At 40.4% G+C, this 21,158-nt stretch overlaps 1 protein-coding gene across 2 annotated transcripts in view; it reads left to right on the forward strand.

Moving 5' to 3' along the window:
• The window catches only part of LOC124552618 (tetraspanin-31), a 58,860-nt gene that overhangs the window by 12,691 nt on the left and 25,011 nt on the right, over nucleotides 1–21,158 (forward strand). For both annotated transcript variants that reach the window (XM_047126945.1, XM_047126944.1), the window contains exon 3: nucleotides 19,481–19,579. In XM_047126945.1, the coding sequence (XP_046982901.1) occupies nucleotides 19,481–19,579 (99 nt within the window). The remainder of the gene's footprint in view (nucleotides 1–19,480; nucleotides 19,580–21,158) is intronic.

A 21,158-nucleotide genomic window follows, 5' to 3' on the forward strand; every position in this document is an offset into this window, starting at 1 on the left:
AGTGCACCTCGTGTCCTTCCCTGTCCCTTACTGTCATTTCCCTAAGGGGTACATCAGTCACCGTACATTTGAACTGCCGACGATTAATAGGCCCCTACCCTTGTGCGTTTCATCAAAATGGGTGAAGTGAGTCACACTGGTGACTCCTCAGCACTTGGTGTCCTTGAGAATGTATTTTATTCTCATTGGGTTCTCAGACTTCAGGTCAGTTTCCCATTGCACGATTAAAAGTGCAAATGAGTGTAACATGACTCAAAAAATTTGCACATAGTTGTGACCTTGCCACTAACACACAGTTTTTAAGGTGAGCTTTTCTAATTTTACATACATATATAAAAGATGTATTCATATTTGAACACTAGAAGTTTTGTAGGTCAACACTGAAAATTTAGCCTACATTTTATTTTCACTCATTTCAGTGGAAGCAGTGCTTCACCAGCTTCTAGCAGTCTCACTCCAGAATTTCATTTCTGCACATTTAGAGGTACTACACCAATGTAACACATAGTGAGAAAGTAATAAGCAGATTGGAGACTTCAAACTATTTGGATGTCCATGTTACCCGGAATTTGAACAGGAACAAACACATTATCGAACACCTAAAAAAAATCAGTTCAACCATAACAACTATAATTACATTTCAAATCATTACAAAATTTTGGGGAGAGACAAAGTGCTAAGTGTTTGTGTATTTTCATGTAAAATCTCATGATAAGTTATGTTGGGAAGGAGAGGGGATGAACTCATCAGATAAGTAAGGTTTCATTGATCAGAGGTTTGCTGTAATAATAATGTGTGTTCACCCACGGTCTACTAATAGAAATCTGTTTGAGGAGTTAACATTTTGACTTCTGCCCCCCAGTACGTGTATTCTTTCATGAAGTTTCTTGTAAATATCTCAACTCTTCAAAGGCATAGTATTGTGCATAATTACAGTAGTAGAAGGAAAAAATTACTTTCTTTACTCCACACTGAGATTAACTTTAGCCCAGAAGGGGTCCACAAAAAGTTTTAACACCTGTGCGGTGATGTAAAATATCTGGCTGACAACAAAGCTAAATTTGGAAAAAAGTAGAAAAAGTTTGTGACAGCTCCTTCCACTCCCTAAAATAATTTCTATTTGTGTAACAGGTAGATGATGGTGGGTAGCAATTACTGATTTGCATCTGTTAAAAAAACTTGGAAATGGTTGGGATGTATCCATATTTACGTATGAATGTAAAGGGTCTCATTCCATATCATTGTGGTTAATCATGCAAATGATGCAGAGAAGATGAAACTGATTGTGTGTTCCTGTGAGGATTTCTCACGCACTTGATGTTTTCAAACAATGACACAGTGTAGCACAGAATCATGATAGATAATGACAATGGAGGAATTTAAACAGTCAAAGGATTGACAGGTCACAGAAAGTTGCAGTAGCCTCTAATTTTTTATCTAACAAATTAAATACATTCTCACTGTAAGCGTAAATAGCCTTCTCTGTATTGGAACCCTTAAGGAACACAAACTGTCTCTTGGACAAGGTATTATTTGCAGTCATGTGTTTAAAGAGATATTTGACACAACCTTTTCAGATATTTTTCAAGAAGTCGCCAGAAGTAAAACTGGCCAATGGTTTGACATTATCTCTGTAAACTGTCAACCAATTTCACTTTGGTTGGCTTTTTCGAAAATATTTGAAAAGGTTGTATTCAGACATCATCTTAGCATCTGACTGTAAACAATATATGGTCTCCAAGTCACAGTTTGGGTCTCTTGAGGGTTTCAATATGAAGAAGGCTATTTACACATACAGCAAGAATGTACATAGTTAATTAGATAACAAGTTAGCGGCTACTGCCATTTTCTGTGACCTGCCAAAAGCCTTTGACTGTGGGAATCACAGCATCCTCATAAGTAAATTAGAATATTATGATGTCACTAGCAGTCCTGCAAAATGGTTCACCCCCCCCCCCCCCCTCCCCTTCAGGGAGCTCACAACTCTTTTGTGAGTACATGCTTGGCTACCACTACCACGGGTCCCCAGGCCAGCATTACTTCCTTGCCATGCTGCATGCCTATGCTTCCACTATCCCTTTCCCTCCTCTCTCTCTCTCTCTCTCTCTCTCTCTCTCTCTCTCTCTCTCTTGGATGGTTTTCATTGTGCAGCCCTGCTTGGTGGGACTGGGGAGGAAAGAGTAAAACCCCTCTCTTGTGGTCTCTTCAACTTGTTCATCTTTTGTCTATCTGTGCTGCCGATCTTTCCTAGGCAATTTCTGAGTGGGGACCTCAGCTAAGCGACAGAGGTTGGTGTCTCCTCATTGGACTCTTGCTTTCGGGGGCTTCCAGCTGCTCCCTAGTGGAGCACCTTGCCTGCCTTTCTTTCTCTGTCTTCCTTTAATCTTTTTGTCCCTTATCTCACCTTCATTGACGTGGTAGATCTTGGTGTTTTCTTCCCCTGGGTTTTGTGCAGTAGGCTGTCTCTGATCAACAGTCGTGTAGACCTGTCTGTCTGAGTAAAAGGGACTGGTGACGTGGTAGTTTGGTCCCCAACCAGTCTTACCTAACTAACGTAAAATAAATGGTGTCATTACGTAATATCTATGGAGTAAGCATTCAGTCTTCATTTGATTGGGAGTTAATTACATGTGGTGCTCCTCACGGTTACACCTTGGGGCTATTGTTTTTTTTTGTACATTATTGACCTCTCGTCTGTTTCATTGCCAGATGCTAAATTTGTTTTGTTTGCATGTGATGCTAACATTACAGTAAATGGCAAGTCAAGTACAGATCAAATTGTCATTGCGTTATTAAATGGTTTAAAGGTAATTAACTCTCGTTAAACTGTGGAAAGACCCGCTATATGCAGTTCACAACCTTTAAGAGATTTTCTTCCAGCGTGAGTATAATATATGAAGACGTGCAGATATAAGAGTTTGACAGTGTTACATTTCAGGGATTACAACTCGATAATTCATTCAGTTGGGGAAGGGCATACCACAGAACTGCTGAAGTGCCTAAACAAGTCTGTATTTGTAATGTGAATTATATCGTATGTAGGAGATGGAAATCGAAAAAAAAAAAAAAAAAAAAAAAACATGCATACTTTACCTCCTTACTTTCTACATCTACGTCTACATCTACATGGATACTTTGCAAATCACATTTAAGTGTGTGGCAGAGGGTTCATCGAACCACCTTCACAATACTCTATTATTCCAGTCTCATATAGTACGCAGAAACAATGAACACCTATATCTTTCCGTACGAGCTCTGATTTCCCTTATTTTATCGTTGTGATCATTCTGGCCGGTGTAGGTTGGTGTCAACAAAATATTTTCACATTCGGAGGAGAAAGTTGGTGATTGGAATTTCGTGAGAAGATTCCATCGCAACATAAAACTCCTTTCTTGTAATGATTTCCAGCCCAAGTCCAGTATCATTTCTGTGACACTCTTTCCCATATTTCACGATAATAGAAAACGTGCTGCCTTTCTTTGAACTTTTTCGATGTACTCCGTCAGTCCTACCTGGTAAGAATCCCACATCGCGCAGCAGTATTCTAAAAGAGGACGGACAAGCATAGTGTAGGCAGTGTCCTTAGTAGGTCTGTTACATTTTCTAAGTGCCGATAAAACGCAGCCTTTGGTTAGCCTTGCCCACAACATTTTCTATGTGTTCGTTCCAATTTAAGTTGTAATTGTAATACCTAGGTATTTAATCGGATGTACGGCTTTTAGATTAGACTGATTTATTGTGTAACTGAAGTTTAACGGGTTCCTTTTAGCACTCATGTGAATGACCTCACACTTTCTGTTATTTAGGGTCAACTGCCACTTATTGCACCATTCAGATATTTTTGTAAATCGTTTAACAGTTTGTTTTTATCTTCTGATGACTTTATTAGTCGATAAATGACAGTGTCATCTGCAAACAACCGAAGACGGCTGCTCAGATTGTCTCCAGAATCGTTTACATAGATAAGGAACAACAAAGGGCCTGTAACACTACCTTGGGGAAAGCCTGTAATCAATTCTGTTTTACTCGATGACTTTCTGTCAGTTACTACGAACTGTGACCTCTCTGACAGGAAATCGCAAATCCAGTCACATAACTCGGACGATATTCCATAAGCATGCAATTTTACTACGAGCCGCTTGTGTGGTACAGTGTCAAAAGCCTTCCAGAAATCCAGGAACACGGAATGGATCTGAAATCCCTTGCCAACAGCACTCAGCACTTCATGTGAATAAAGAGCTAGTTGTGTTTCACAGGAACGATGTTTTCTAAACCCATGTTGACTGTCTGTCAATAGACCGTTTCCTTCAAGGTAATTCATAATGTTCGAACACAATATATGTGCTAAAATCCTGCTGCATATCGACGTTAATGATATGGGCCTGTAATTTAGTGGATTACTCCTACTACCTTTCTTGAATGTTGGTGTGACCTGTGCAACTTTCCAGTCTTCAGGTACAGTTATTTCGTCGAGTGAACGGTTGTATATGATTGTCAAGTATGGAGGTAATGCATCAGCATACTCCGAAAGGAACCTAATTGGTATACAGTCTGGACCAGAAGACTTGCTTTTATGAAGTGATTTAAGCTGCTTCACTACTCTGAGGATATTTACTTCTACGTTACTCATGTTGGCAGCTGTTCTCGATTTGAATTCTGGAATATTTACATCCTCTTCTTTTATTAAGGCATTTCAGAAGGCTATGTTTAGTAAATCTTCTTTGGCAGCACTGTCTTTGATAGTATCTTCATTGTTATCGCGCGAATAAGGCATTGATTGTTTCTTGCCGCTAATATACTTCACATACGACCAGAATCTCTTTGGATTTTCTGCCAGGTTTCAAGACAAAGTTTCATTGTGGAAACTGTTATAGGCATCTCGCATTGAACTCTGCGCTAAGTTTCGAGCTTCTGTAAAAGATCACCAATCTTGGGGATTTTTCATCTGTTTAAATTTGGCATGTTTGTTTCGTTATTTCTGCAACAGTGTTCTAACCCATTTTGGGTACCAAGGAGGATCAGCTCCGTCGTTTGTTAGTTTATTTGGTATAAACCTCTCAATTGCTGCCAACACTATTTCTTTGAATCTAAGCCACATCTGGCCTTCACTTACATTATTTATTTGGAATGAGTGGAGACTGTCTCTCAGGAAGGCGCCAAGTGAATTTTTATCTGCTTTTTTGAATAGGTAAATTTTTCGAGGATTTGGGGATTACGATAGTCAATCTCACTACGACAATCCCTATATCGGTTTTGATGCTTGTTATTAACTCAGGATTATTTGTTGCTAAGAGGTCAAATGTGTTTTCACAACTGTTTACTATTCATGCGGGCTCATGAATTAACTGCTCGAAATAATTTTCAGCAAATGCATTTAGCAAAATTTCGGATGGTATTTTATGTGTACCTCCAGAATTAAACACGTACTTTCACCAACATATCGAGGGTAAATTAAAGTCACCACCAACTGTTATCGTATGAGTCAGGTACGTGTTTGAAATCACTCAAGTTTTCTTTGAACCTTTCAGCAACTGTATCATCTGAACTGGGAGGTTGGTAAAAGGATCCAATTATTATTTTATTCCAGTTGCCAACAATGACCTCTGCCCATACTAACTCACAGGAAGTATCTACTTCAAATTCGCAAGTTAAACTACTTCTAACTGCAGCAAATACGCCACCACCAACTATCTTTTCAGAACACCGTTAGGTTCTTCGCAAAAATTTCAGCTGATCTTATATCAGGCTTTAGTCAGCTTTCAGTGCCTATAACGATTTGAGCATCAGTGCTTTCTATTAGCGCTTGGAGCTCTGGTACTTTCTCAACACAGCTATGACAATTTACAACTGTTATACCAATGGTTCATGTATCTATGTTCTTCCTGTGTTCAGCCTGCACCCTTTGTGACGGAAGCCCATCTTGTGTTATCCCGAGACCCTCTAACATAAAAACACCGCCCATTCCACGCCACACAGCCCCTGCTACCCGTGTAGCCGCCTCCTACGTATAGTGGACACCCGACTTATTCAGCGGAACCCGAAACCTGACCACCCTTTGGCGCAAGTCGAGGAATCTGCAGACTACACGGTCGCAGAACCGCCTGAGCCTCCGATTCGGACCCTCCACACAGCTCTGTACCAGAGGTCCGCAATTTGTCCTGTCGACTGTGCTGCAAATGGTCAGCCCTGCTTTCATCTTGCAAGCAAGACTGGCAGCCTTTACCACTTCTGTTAGCCGCTCGAAACCAGAGAGGATCTCTTCTGATCCAAAGTGACACACATCATTGGTACTGACGTGAGCCACCACCTGCAGTTGGCTTCACCCTGTGCTCTTCATGGCACCCAGGACGACCTTTTCCACATCTGGAATGACTCCACCCAGTATGCACACAGAGTGCACATTGGTTTTCTTACCATCCTTGTCAGCCAAGTCCCTAAAGGGCCCCATAATGCACCTAACGTTGGAACTCCCAACTACCAATAGTCTCACTCTCTGCGATTGCCCAGATCTTGCAGGACGAGTGGTTTCCTCCGAAACAGGACAGACGACAGCATCCAGCTCGGCGACAGTGTCAGCCACAGACGGCACCTGGAACCTGTTTGTCAGACAAACCGGGGAGGCCTTATGTGCGGCTGCCTGGGAAGTCTTTTGCCGCTGGCTTCGCCCCGGGGCGACCTCCCAGTCGACCAACTCGACTTGCATCCGCACACGACAATCGCAGACCCTGTCCGTTCCGAAGACCGTAAAAAATTAAACTGTGCAGATAAACGGACTATCGGCACGTGCTGCGCAACTCTAATGTAGACCCTGACGAAAACGCACGAACTGTGTCTAGTAATACGCCGATATTCGAGAACCTAACTACCGAAGCACTCGGATGAAACTAAATAGTTTGCCCCTGATAAGGAACTTGTAATATATCACAAAATCGATTTTCTTTCTGACGCAAACGAAAATGCGAGAACTGTGGCTATTAGATTTTAAATTTACACACAGAAACTCAAGAAACTAAACTATTAAAGCACACAGATGATATAATAAAATTCGCTCGTGGTTAGGAACTCGTAAATGTCACAAAAGCGGTTTACTTACCTGTTGCTGCTTCTGTCGCACTCGGCTACTACTGCCCGAATTTCATTCTATTATGTCATATGGGGCCATATTCTGGGGTAACTCATTTGTGGTGTAAATTCTAGTACATCATGTAGCAATCTGTTCAAGAAACTGAATATTCTCACACTGCTTGTCAGTATATTTGTTCTTTAATGAAATTGTTGCAAATAATGTTTCCCTATTTCCAGCCAATAGCTCAATACATAGTATCAATACTAGGAATAAGAACAATCTACATGAAGACCTAAAATCACTTACCTTGGTCCAAAAAAGGGTCCAGTATTCAGGAACACACAATTTTCAGTAAATTGCCAGTAACCACTAAACTTGGTTTCAGGTATAGCTCAGTTTAAAGAGAGTTTGAAGGACTTTTTGGTAAGCAAATACTTCTACTCTGTAGGTGAATATCTTAACAGGGACTGTTAGATGAGCTTAAGTAAAAATGTCTTGTCAGATTTCAGTTTTGAGAGCACTTGGTTGAAATAGTCAAGGTTGGTATTTTGTGCATGATAAATTTATTAAAAGTACATAACTATGTTTCATTCTGACAGTATATTAATTCTGTAAATACTAGCAGTGTTAGTTTCCTGTAACGTACTTAAGTATCGTGACAATCACCTGATAAACGATCAGGGAAGTGAGTATTGTATTCAGACGGTCAATGTTTTTTATTGTATACTTTCTCACATGTTCCACACACATGAGAATCATCTAATTTTTTGGTCTGTGGAATGGAAACTAAATTCAGTCTAATCTCTAAGGATGACAAGAGGTTGTGACAAACGAGATTGTTGTTAAAATTCTATATCTTATTTAACCTTGGAATAATTTGTAGTGTGTGATGTGGCAGCTCAAATAACTTCAGTTGCTGCTGTGAAAACTAGTAAATATTTGCTCTTGCATATAACAAAAATTGGTGCAGGTAAATTTGTAATTTCTGTGTGAAAATCTGTGAGAAATGTTTTGATGACACAGCTGCCACACTGAATGCACATTTTTGTGGTCAAAAGTGGATACAGATTGTTCTTACTTTAGCTGTTGTTCCCATGATCTGAGCTCAACACCTTGAAAGAGAAGTGACCAAATTAATTGCTTTGTTCAATCTTCTGCAGGGTGTTCTTGAATTGACTCCTCAAATATAGTAATATATATTATGTGCTTTTGGACACAGAAAATTGTCATGTCTTCTTTTAGTTGTTAACCTAAAACATGATCATATTAACAGACTCTTCCATTGGTTCTTGGTAGAACAACATTATAATAAATGAAAAGCACCAGTTTGCTTTTGTTCTACAATATTACTTTTATTGTTAACCGGTTTTCGGCTTACAAGGCCATCTTCAGACATTGACTGAGTCTTATCACCAAAGAAGTTAAATGTTAGCAAACAACATTGGAAGAGAAGTAACACATCTAGACTGAAGTAGAAACATACAGCAAGTAACATCTTTGCAATGAGAAAGTAAAAACTGAACAGTACATAAATAACAATGGAGTAGACAGGAAAACCTTAAGCACAAAATGGGAATAGCATGCCTACATAACAGTCTCTATTAATAAACAAAACTAATAAAATAAAATAAAATTAGTACTAGACAAGGCTGCATCAGGAGGTATGGAACATGGAGAGTGATACACAACCAATTAAAAGAAGAGAGAGTTATCAGTGTAAATACAGAATACATAAGGAACTTAAGCAATATCAACAAGATAAACAGAAATAAATAAATGCACAAAAATGGAGTTGTTTGAGGGAACCTACAATTTGACGGTGTGGTGGTACTGCAATTTAACATTAACATTATAATCAAAGCAGTGGGCAGTGGCTGTGTAACAGTTTTCGTTAAATAAATGAGCAAAGTAAAATATGAGCAGTATTTGACGAGACAACTACAAGGGGTGTTAAAAATGGACAGTAATACAAGTACCAGTTAAAAGAAAGCCTTAACTATTGAAACCACAGTCTATGTGGAATACAAAGACAACTTCAACAAAACAAAACAACTTAATGAATACAGGAAAATGGGAATATGTGGGAAGTAACGAACAACAAAGATGACGATATGAAGTTTAGGAGAGGGGAAGTGTTGAGCTGTGTCTGGTCATTTAGGATGAGATCTGCACTGTGAGCAAGATGTTTGTTAATTTCCAGGGCTTCCAGCAGGTTGAGTTTATGGCCTTTGTTTGCTAAGTGAAGTCTGTGGGACACTGGCTGGTAGTTGTGACCCTCACTCAGTACACGGTCAGCAAATGCAGAGTCTGAATTCTGCAACCTCCAGCTGCGTTCATGTTCAGCCAACCCAGTTGATATGTCTCTGCCTGACTGACCAATGTAAAATTTGTCACAATCGGGACAGGTGATTTTGTATACCACACTGTTGTCTAATAACTGGATCTTGTCTTTGCTATTAAAAACACTCTGGGCTGGTGTGTTCATGACATAGTAGGAAAGCCTATAATTGCAGGATTTCAGTGCTTTGCCTACAATCTGTGATACCTGACCTAGAAATGGTAGTGTACACCATTTCTTACAGACAGTGGATGGGGAAGCAGGTGGGGCATAGAGCAGGGGTATAATTTTCCGTTTTTGTTTCCTGTGCAAGATGTGGTCAATAAGAACTGGATTGTAGCCATTGGCTGTGGCAATAAATTTTATTGTATCTAACTCTGCTTTAAAATCATCCCTGGACATGGGGATGGATATGAGACAGTGTACCATTGAGTGGAAAGCTGCATGTTTGTGAGCTATGGGGTGTTGTGAGCAAGAAGGTATTACTGTGTCTGTAGTAGTTGTTTTTCTGTAAATTTTGAAACAATGTGTGTGTGTGTGTGTGTGTGTGTGTGTGTGTGTGTGTGTGTGTGTACTGATGTCAATCATGAGGTCTAAGAAGTTTACAGATTTATTGCGAATCTCCATAGTGAACTGGATATTTTTATGTTGACTGTTTAGGTTTTTCAAAAATGTATTGAGTTGTCTTGTAGTACCAGTCCACATACACAGGACATCATCTAAATATCTAAACCAGTATTTGATGTTTGCACTCAAAGGTTCTGTTTTTAGAAAATTTTGTTCAAAATGGTCCACAAATATTTCAGCCAACAGCGGACTAAGAGGGGAACCCATAGCTAAGCCATCTAATTGTTTATAAAGAGTCCCTTAGAACTGGAAATAGTTCTGTGTGAGGCATGTCTGTGTGGCCAGTCTCGAGTCATTCAATTCTACAGGATTGACATTAGACTTGTGCATCAGCTCTGTCAGAATATCAATGCATTCTACTACTGGTATGTTAGAAAACAAATTGCTGAGATCAAAGGATACTAATTTATCACTGTGTGAGACAGATATACCTTTTAACTTGTTTACTAGGTCCACAGAGTTTGAAATACCATGCTATGGTTTGAATTTAGTCTTGCTCTTAACTAGGACATCCAGTTTACTGGCTAGTTTGTAAGATGGAGCAGTGAATGATGATACAACTGGACAAATAGGAACATCTTGTTTATGCAGTTTAGGAAACCCATACATTCTAGGAGGCACTGGGTTCATATTAGTTAACAGTTTTGCTTCAAATTCAGAGAATATGCTTTTGCATGAATTGATTGCATATTTAACATCCTCTTTGAACAATTTAATAGGGTCTTTAGGAAGGACTTGGAAGCATGTGGTATTCAGGAAATCATTAACTTTATCCACATAATCACATTTGTTCAAAAGCACAATACTGTTGCCTTTATCAGATTTTGTGGCAATGATACCTTCGTGTTGTAATTTCTGTTGTAAGGGCTTGAGGGTGTGAAAGTCAATAGACCGTGGGATGTTGCACACGAGTTTGGTTTCGTTCTTTAGTGCATTAGCAACTATATATTTTGCAGTGGTGTCTTTCGTTAGGGCATATTCAATATCAACTTACATAACATCCAGTTGTTTTTCTGATGGAGGGTGGGGAGGACCATATTTAAAACCTTTCTCAAGCACTTTTTGTTCGTTTGGAGACAGAACCAAGTTCGGTAAGTTAATTACGCGTTGTGAAAAATTTTGTTTACAGGTTGAGGTTAGAGGTACATTCACCTTCCTAATCATAGATAATTTCTTGTTCTGCTGCAAAAATACGTCGTCAATAAGATCACTTACACTTTGACGAACTTCTCGATCAAAAACGTCGAACTTACAGGGGTGTAACTTAGATGTGATTGCCATATGTACCACTTTCAGATGTGTACACACGTTGTCACGAACACGATACCATTTCTTCATTTCTTCCTTTATCCACGTGTATCTTGCGATGTCAAAGGCTTTGTTTGCAGTGGCGGATGTTCCTCTTGACTTTATGGAGACGTATTTTGGCATAATTTTGCGTTGCAAACACTGTTTGTTAAACCAAATGTGTTGTGTTGACTTTGCTTTTTGTCTCAGTAATCTACTATAAAATATAGCCAAAGCACTGAAATCCTGCAAGTATAGGCTTTCCTACTATGTCATGAACACACCAGCCCAGAGTGTTTTTAATAGCAAAGACAAGATCCAGTTATTAGCCAACAGTGTGGTATACAAAATTACCTGTCCCGATTGTGACAAATTTTACATTGGTCAGTCAGGCAGAGACATATCAACTGGGTTGGCTGAACATGAACGCAGCTGGAGGTTGCAGAATTCAGACTCTGCATTTGCTGACCGTGTACTGAGTGAGGGTCACAACTACCAGCCAGTGTCCCACAGACTTCACTTAGCAAACAAAGGCCATAAACTCAACCTGCTGGAAGCCCTGGAAATTAACAAACATCTTGCTCACAGTGCAGATCTCATCCTAAATGACCAGACACAGCTCAACACTTCCCCTCTCCTAAACTTCATATCGTCATCTTTGTTGTTCGTTACTTCCCACATATTCCCATTTTCCTGTATTCATTAAGTTGTTTTGTTTTGTTGAAGTTGTCTTTGTATTCCACATAGACTGTGGTTTCAATAGTTAAGGCTTTCTTTTAACTGGTACTTGTATTACTGTCCATATTTAACATCCCTTGTAGTTGTCTCGTCAAATACTGTTCATATTTTACTTTGCTCATTTATTTAACGAAAACTGTTACACAGCCACTGCCCACTGCTTTGATTATAATGTTAATGTTAAATTGCAGTACCACCACACCGTCAAATTGTAGGTTCCCTCAAACAACTCCATTTTTGTGCATTTATTTATTTCTGTTTATCTTGTTGATATTGCTTAAGTTCCTTATGTATTCTGTATTTACACTGATAACTCTCTCTTCTTTTAATTGGTTGTGTATCACTCTCCATGTTCCATACCTCCTGATGCAGCCTTGTCTAGTACTAATTTTATTTTATTTTATTAGTTTTGTTTACTAATAGAGACTGTTATGTAGGCATGCTATTCCCATTTTGTGCTTAAGGTTTTCCTGTCTACTCCATTGTTATTTATGTACTGTTCAGTTTTTACTTTTTCATTGCAAAGATGTTACTTGCTGTATGTTTCTACTTCAGTCTAGATGTGTTACTTCTCTTCCAATGTTGTTTGCTAACATTTAACTTCTTTGGTGTTAAGACTCAGTCAATGTCTGAAGATGGCCTTGTAAGCCGAAAACCGGTTAACAATAAAAGTAATATTGTAGAACAAAAGCAAATTGGTGCTTTTCATTTATTAAAACATAATCCCATATGGCATTACATAATGAAAGTAAATACGTCACATCTTCTTGATTTCACATCACTTCTCTGCGACAGTATTCACATTGCAAAGGGATTTGTTTAATCAGTTCTACAGTTTTGTCGTTTGTTCCTCTTCACTGACTTTACCATCATGATTTGATCCCAAAATTTTTCCAATCTTAACCTCTTCTATCTGCAAATCCTCATGTCTTATATTTCTGCTGGGTACATATTTTTTCAGGCTCTCAACTGCATTGAGTGAGTATTTTAAAAAGTTAATGACAGTGAAATTGGACTTAATTTCAGGTTTTATGTGTGTCATAATATTTGTATCTTATCGAAGGATTGTACCATAGTTGCTAGCCTCCCACACTGTTGCCTGTGTACAAATGAACATCATGTGTATCTGTACTTACATGTCCTGGATTTAGATGAGAAAATAACAAAATTCTGCCAGCCACTGCTGATTTACTGTTAAATGGACTGTAAGCTCCAAATTCCACTGTCTTGATGGCGTTATCAATTGCTGTTTATGAATCTTCTGCAGTGAAAGTGTCAAACAGGTTACTATAAACCAGATGATGTATTGAATGGAGGCCAGTTTGAGGGCAGTAACTATCTTGCTTATTAAAGCTACTCAGAATCATTAATTACAAAATGTGTGAGGACCCAGTTAAACAGTGCTGGACATTTTGAACTACAGAACTGTGCAGTTGTGCAGTGACCACCTACTAAGCTTTCTTCAGATTGTTCCAAATGTGATCAGGGTCACAAAACTGAGCTTTACTGAAGACTGGTGGTAGTGTGTCCCACAGTTGGAAGAGTTCTTCCTGCAAAGTTTACCATCACGTGACTCCAGAAACAATTGGGCGACTCATACTGTCCTTACTGGCGATTGCCTCTTTTTAGCAGTAACTTTCTTAAGAATGTTGCACCGTCTTCATCCCGGGCTAAATGGGCCCCGTATTCATGCCGAAAATGTTTTTCTCGGAAAGCGTTCCACCGTGATGGCGAGTCGTATTTTCCCCCATTCCTACAAACTGTACATCTTCCAAAAGCTGGCCAAGCTGTGGGCCGGGTGTGCCTCCACCCCATCTGGTCCGACATTGACCCTGGGAAGCTTCCACATGCCATCTCAGGGCTCCCAATGGTTGCAGATGCCTCGTCCTGCTCACTGTATGTGGTCAGCTGGGCTTCTCGTGTGGCTAGTCTGTATTACTGAAACCCTATCCTGGAATCCGGGACCATTTGCAGCATAACGGCAGCAAAAGTTCAATTTCAAATATTTAGTGTAATTATTGATCAAATTTTAAACTGTTGTATTCCACTCGATAAGAGATTTAATATTAGGTTAACTAGTGTTACAGTTAGAGACTGTCTGTCTGTTTTGAGGCCATGTAACTGACAGCATGCAAATACAGAGACGTCATTTGTCTAGTATTTGAGAATGAGAGCACTTAGCAACTTCCAACCAACTTTGCGTGGAATTTCAAACAAAACAGAACTTTTTATTGCATCATCCACAAATTTGTGAAAGGAAAAAGAAATATCACCACATTTTCACTGTTCGTGCAGTCAAACTTTGTCAGGTATGACATTTTAATTTACTACTACTTCACCATTATCTCTCTTTGCAACACAGTCTGCAGACAGTTACCACTGAATGTACCTACAAAGTTATAGGACTGTATGACGCACAGTTCAGGGTGTATGATATCAGTTGATTTATATTCAGCCAGTGCTTCATAATGAGAGCACTTAGAGACACTTTGTGCCTGTAAAACTTCAGTGTTGTTGCCCTGCTGACACATCCTGCATTGCTAGAACGAATGTGCTGTTCTTGCCAGTAGCCCACCTAATATTTGTTAACAGTCAACAACCTGCTTTTTTTCAATTTCTTGTTTGGTGTTTGTATGTTTCTTTTAATTATGGATTTTGTATGAATGTGGTAGAGTGGGTCAGAAGAAATCAGTCTTTAACACGACCTTAATTTATAATTATGTAGTTTAGAAAATTTTTGAGACATTAATTTTGAAATATTTCTGCTGGAGCAGAGAGTAAACTTGAAAATAGAATAAGTGACAGTTAACTTTGCCACGTACCACTTGTATGTTGGCAGCACATCAGCTTGTGTAACAGGTAGGTAGTTACAGGTAAATAGAGAGAAGTGGTGAGGAAAACATCAATTTATTTTTAACACAAAAGTCGGAATCTTGATCTCGCACATCTGCAATGAAGATTGTGATGAAGTGTAATATGTTGTGTGAAATGACATCTAGTTCCGGTCGGAATGTGATACTCGATTTGGGAAGCCGGCGAATGTGCCACGAGAAGCGGCATAACAGTACAGTGAATTGGAAATTAACGAATGCCAAAGTGGTTCTTTGCCCACTGTGCTACTTAGACAGTAACGGCTTGAGTAAAAAAAAAAAAAAAAAAAGGGGGGGAGGGGCAGTGTGTGTACATTTCTGCAGCAGAATAACTGATGATAGAAACAGAGACAAAATCAAATGTGGACTGGAAATGGGGAGAACTTTGCTATCGTCTAATATGAAATTAAGTATCGGGACATTTTTCCCATTTTTTTGTCTTATATTAAACTGAAATGTGGTCGACAATTGGTACAGGCGAGAAGAGAATAAAAGGTTTCCAAATGTGATGCTACAGAAAAATGCTGAATATTTCACAGGTAGATTAGGTAACTAATGACTAGGCTCTGTAACAAAGTGGAGAAATAAGCAAAATTCTGGCACAGTATGACTAAAAGATGGGCTCAGTTGGTGGGCTGCAACCTGAGGCATCACAGATTCACAAGTTTGGTAGCGGAAGGGCGTGTGAGGGACAAAAACTGTAGAGGGGAACCAGGGCTTGACTGCAGTTGAGCAGCTTCAAATGGGTGGAGGTCGGAGTAGTTATTAAGTTGGTCCTCAGTTTTTTGAATTTAGTGTTTCTTCAAGCACGCCCTCCAGCTTTTTCCCATTTGTTTAAGAAGGATTTTAAGATCTTCTTTGTTGAAATTGACAAGGAAGCTGTGCTGCAGTGCTCGAGAAGATGCATCCTGTCACTACGTTTTGTTCGTTACTGCTTATGCTTGTGCTTGACTGCTGTCGTGAGGGTGGATACTGTATGGGGGTAACATCAAAATGTAAAGTGATTTCAGCATGTCCCCCTCCCCTCCCCCTACCTGCACTCCATTTTTTTACTTTCGACATATTTGATTATTTGATAGTGTGCCACGTTTCATTACAATTAAGTAATATTAACCCATGCCACAATTGACCTGAATGTTATTTAAATAAGGCTTATATACTGGAATAAGTGTCTGTTTTCTATTGCAATAAACAACTATATACATATTTTTTGAAAATATTAAATTTAAATGGTAGAAATTTTAAGTACTACTGTATAGCAGAATAAACAGAATGTCTGAATGCACCTTTTTTTTACATTCAGGCTACCATGTCTGGTGATCTTCATCAACTATTAACAGTCTCCTGAAATCTTAGATTAACTTAACTCCTCTTTCTGCCATACCGTGTGTCTCCTTAAATTTTCCGTAGCCTCTTTGCCACTAAGGCAGAAAGTGTTTGTATCCCAAGAAAAAGGAACCTTATTTAAGAAATCTAAATCTATGCGTAACTTCCTCATGTCCAAACTTTCGACTGAAATGAACTCATTCCACTGTAGATTGAAAATTTCATTGTGGAAACAACCCCGAGACAATATCCTTTCTTCTGAGAGTGCTAGTCCTGCAAGTTTTGCACGAGGCCTTCTGTAATTTTTTTTTGAAATTTGGAATGTAGAAGATGAGGTACTGGCAAAAGTAAAGATGTGAGGACAGGCCGTGAGTCGTGCTCCGGTAGCTCGTTCGGTAGATGACACAAAAGGCAAAGGTACTGAGTTTGAGCCTCAGTCCGACACAGTTTTAATCTGCCAGGAAAGTTTCGTATTGGAGCACACTCTGCTGCAGAATGAAAATTTCACTTTGGGGTCTCACTCGAGCACAAAAATAAGCAGTAACAAAGAACACGTAGTAACACAGCACATCATCTCGACTGCTGTATGGGTCCCTTGTCTTCTGCTTCAACAAAATAGATTTTAAAATTCTTTTTAAAACAAATGGGAAAAAAAGCAACTAGGTGATTGTACGTGAAGAAACATGAAATTTGAAGGAAAAAACAGTACTAGGAGTTAAACATACATGGAGAGAGTTTTGTAGGATAGAGTAGCATGGACAGCTGCACCAAAGCAGTCTTTGGACTGAAAATAACAACAGCATATTGATATCTCCACTGTACATATTTGTATGGGCTCCATCATTGCACTCTGTAACTCTTTACTGAAAGCCCACAAATGTCTCTGTGAATTTCAGTCACTTTGTCCTGTTTTGCATCTGGAAATTGTATCAGTGTCCTTTATCCACACAATGTGAGTTTGCTTTGTGACTTTTTCACATACGTACTGAAAGCAAAGATAGTACAAGGGACTGTGTCAGCTTGTACACTGGGAAGACTGGAAGCTGACAGGTGCAGCCAGCTGTATTTTCTAGACATTGGATTTGTATGTTCGGTGTGTGCCCACTAATAGTATTTTTAAATGTTAATTGTCCAGTTGGAAGCATGGCCATTGAACATGTAATGTAGAACATATATAATATGTATGCTAATTTGAGTGCACACGAGTTTGTGGTGTGTGTGTGTGTGTGGGGGGGGGGGGGGGGGGGGGGGGACATGTGCATGCAAAATTACGTTATGATTGAAGAGTCGTCAGGAGACAGTGCTATCCCACGAGTTCTACATTTTATGTGTTTGGTTAAATTCGAAGACTGGAAACTAAATACGATAAGACAAAACTATTTGTGGAGTAAACAGCACATTTTAGTGGAACATACGGATCAACTTCATACCAGCATGCAGAGCTATCGAAAACATGACAGATTGCGTGATTGGACTAATCCTCACTAAATTAAGTGTTAGTACTTTCTTCTGCTGACTACTTCAATTTCACCCAAAATTTTGGCGAAGTTATATAATTCTAATTTTTAAATGAAATGTGGTGCATTACATGTATTCAGGGTGATTGTTATTAATGTACAAAAACTGCCGAAGCGACATAGATGATGCCGAGACAAGTAATTTAATATAAATACTAACAAAGAGATAGAGGGGCTGGCCAGTACTTACCTCAGCTCAGTACAGCCAATAGATACACAAAAAAACAGAACAGAGAATTTACGTTCCTAGCTTTCGGAACTTTGTGTCTTCACAGGGAGGAGAGGGGGGAAAGAAAGGGAAGAAGGGAAAGTGGATTCAGTTACTCATAACCCAGGTTATGAAGCAACAGGGAAAGGAAAACAGGAAGGGTAGCAAGCATGGAGGCATGGTTGTCTATCGGCTGTACTGAGCTGAGGTAAGTACTGGCCAGCCCCTCTATCTCTTTGTTAGTATTTGTTTCACATCTTTATATGTAATTTAATATAAGACACATGGGGTTCAAATGTTGGAATATACCCTGAAAATGGATGAGGAATGTTGAACGTGGCACACCCGTAGGTGACTTGCAATGATTGCTCTCAGGCATAAATTGAGCGATGCAATACCTTCATTCGAGCAAACCGTGCAGTTTTCGAACACCTTTTATGAATGAGACCTGTTGTAAATGTAGAAGTTGCAAAATTATTGTCCTTGCTGTAACCAAGGTAAAGCTATCTTATTTTTTGTTTTTTTTTTCCCCCATTGTGACCCTCCTCTTTTTTTTATTTATAGACATTGTTTAGAAAGAAAATGTAGTTTATTTATTGGTAATGATGCAGTTTGTAAGCTTAGAATCATTTGCTTTTGATGCAATATGGTGGGTTTTTGTTGTACTGTACTTTGCAAAAAACCAGCGGAGACCACAGGACTGCTAAATGAAATAACAAATCTTACATCAGTGTAAACACACAAATGCTTAACATGATGAAAAGCATACTAATCACGCACTTTTAATTGGCCCTCTCTACGATTGGTGGAAGTGGGCTAACTTCGTGCTGCTCCAGAATGTTTACGGTCGCTGCCAACATTAGTTACAGAGCAGGATTATGCATCGTAACAGTAAGCAGTCAGTGTGGATGTAGTGTCGATCGTGTGTGGTGTTGTGCATAGTGATCGTTTACAAAAGAGAGTGAAGAGGCCGTACCTTGTCCTCGTAGTGAGTCACCGTCAACTTTCGTGTCACTTCTTGGGATATTAACCTATTAATTCTTTTTACGAGTTCTAAGGTGGCTGCTCCGGGAAAGGAGGTGGGGCTCATCTCGGCAGCCGGTGAGTTACTGGCCGATCCCAAACTTCTGCTCCCGGCATCTCCCGCTCAGGGGCCGAGTAAAAGTGCGCCTGCCAGAAGCGAGTCTTGAACCCTCAGCCCCACACACTAGTCGCGCACCCGGGCCGAGAACCATTCTGACGGGAATACACGACTCGGGTCGGGACGATTGGGTGTGACGGACCGATACGATCTGCTGACATCACGTGTTTGTCATCTGTCATCAACTTTTGAGGTACTTCCTGACATTTGTGACTCCGTTTGTCTCTTATTAAATTACTTGCCTCGGTGCCACCTGTGTAGTTTCCAAAGTTTTTAGACGTTAATAAAATTGCCCTGTAAATGGGTGGAAATATACAATGTGTGCTTTTAGTGTTTGTCTGTTCCTTGACTGGTACCTGCAGTACATGCTGATTCTGTTCCTGCTGTTCCTCGTGCAGTTCAGCGTGGCCTGTGCGTGCCTGGCCGTCAACCAGGAGCAGCAGCAGCACCTCGCAAAGCAGGTGCGTATCGTGCAATAGTGGTGGGAGGGAGTTTACTGAGAACTTAGTGCTGCATGTTCTAATATTTGAGTCCTTCGCTTTCTTGCTCGTGCCTCTTGGGGGTGCGGATTGTTCAGTCCTTCTGTGCCTTTATTGGGCATTAGTTCTGTCTCGTCTGGACCACGGTTGTCAAATTCACGGATCAACTGCCCTTCTGTGCTGCTCCTCTTGTACCCAGTCCACCACTGTGGAATCTGTTTAGTAACTGGTAACTTTTACACTAGCCCTGTTGATAGTCTTCTGGTTGATGTGTAATACCTTCCCTTTTGGTTTGGCATTCCCAACTCCTTGTTTCCTATGCCATCACTATCCCCTCTTCCCTTGCTCACGCTTCTTATTCTATTCTTTTCACAGCGTGGTATGCATGGGTCCTCAAGATATTAAGGCCTTCCTTCTTTTTGGGGCTGCTTTACCTTCCCCTCCCTCCTTGCGGATTTGGTTTGTTTGCTTTCCCTCCAGTTTTTTGACTTTTATTTTTTGGTTCCCCTTAGGGAGCTGACCTCCATCTCTAAATGTAATATCCGCACTCTCCCTAGCATCTTTGGCATGTGTTCCTCTCCTCCTCCTCCTCCTCCTCCTCCTGCTCCTCCTCCCTCCCCCCTTTCCCCCCTCCACCCCCTCCCCCATCGCCCTTTTTGCCTCCTCGCTAAGTCACCAGCTCGGTAGCCAGTCCAGGTGCTGGGGCTGTTATATACTCATCTGGCTGAGCCCCCTGACACCACAGGGAACACACTGCTGGTACCTGCACTATGAATGCCTCGTGACAGCCTAGGAGTGTTTGCTTACCTTTTCAGGGTGTTGGAACTCCCGGTAACGACTGTTGTGACAGGTGATCGTTGCAGTGACTACGTGTTGCCCACAAGACGAGCCCCTGATCGGAGTGGGTCATACCGGGGCGGACATTTTGTTCACAAAACGTGTTAAATTTTTTGACCATTCTTAGAAATAGTTCTGTGGTACACAGATACAGTGTCAAACCATTCATAGCATCTCCCACGCGTTGCTTCCGTTGCCTCAAATTCGGACACGTGTCCTCGTGATGCGGTGCCACTCCTATCTGTGGTTGACTGTGGCTGCCCTCTTCTTGTGGGGAGCTGTTGCACCCCACTGTCTGTGTAAACTGTTCTTGTCTAAATTTTCCCCACTCGCTGTAGTGTGTCCAGCATATATAAAGGAAAAAGGAATCCGGGAAATAAAAATGGTTGACCGTCTCATCTACTTAGAGGCGTGGAAGAAGTTTTGACAGACTTCACCCTGTGAATCTCTCATCTATCTTTGCCTCAGTTACATCTTTCCATTTTCTCCCCTTCTCCTTACCCCCCTTCCTGTCTCCCTTCTCTTTCCTCCCCCAGCGGCTACTGTCCTTTCTCCTCAAGGAACCGCTCCTCCTCCTCCTCCTCCTCCTCCTCCTCCTCATCCAGTGAAGAAGTTCTCTTCTCTGGCTGCTCCCTCTCAGAGCACACCTCACTGGCGTTCTCTAGATAGGAAGCCTGTAACCTCGGGTCAGGCAAGGGACCCAGTCTCTGAAGGCTCCAGAGCT

Source organism: Schistocerca americana, chromosome 10 (genome assembly GCF_021461395.2).
Source record: "Schistocerca americana isolate TAMUIC-IGC-003095 chromosome 10, iqSchAmer2.1, whole genome shotgun sequence".
NCBI classification, from domain to species: Eukaryota; Metazoa; Arthropoda; class Insecta; order Orthoptera; family Acrididae; genus Schistocerca; species Schistocerca americana.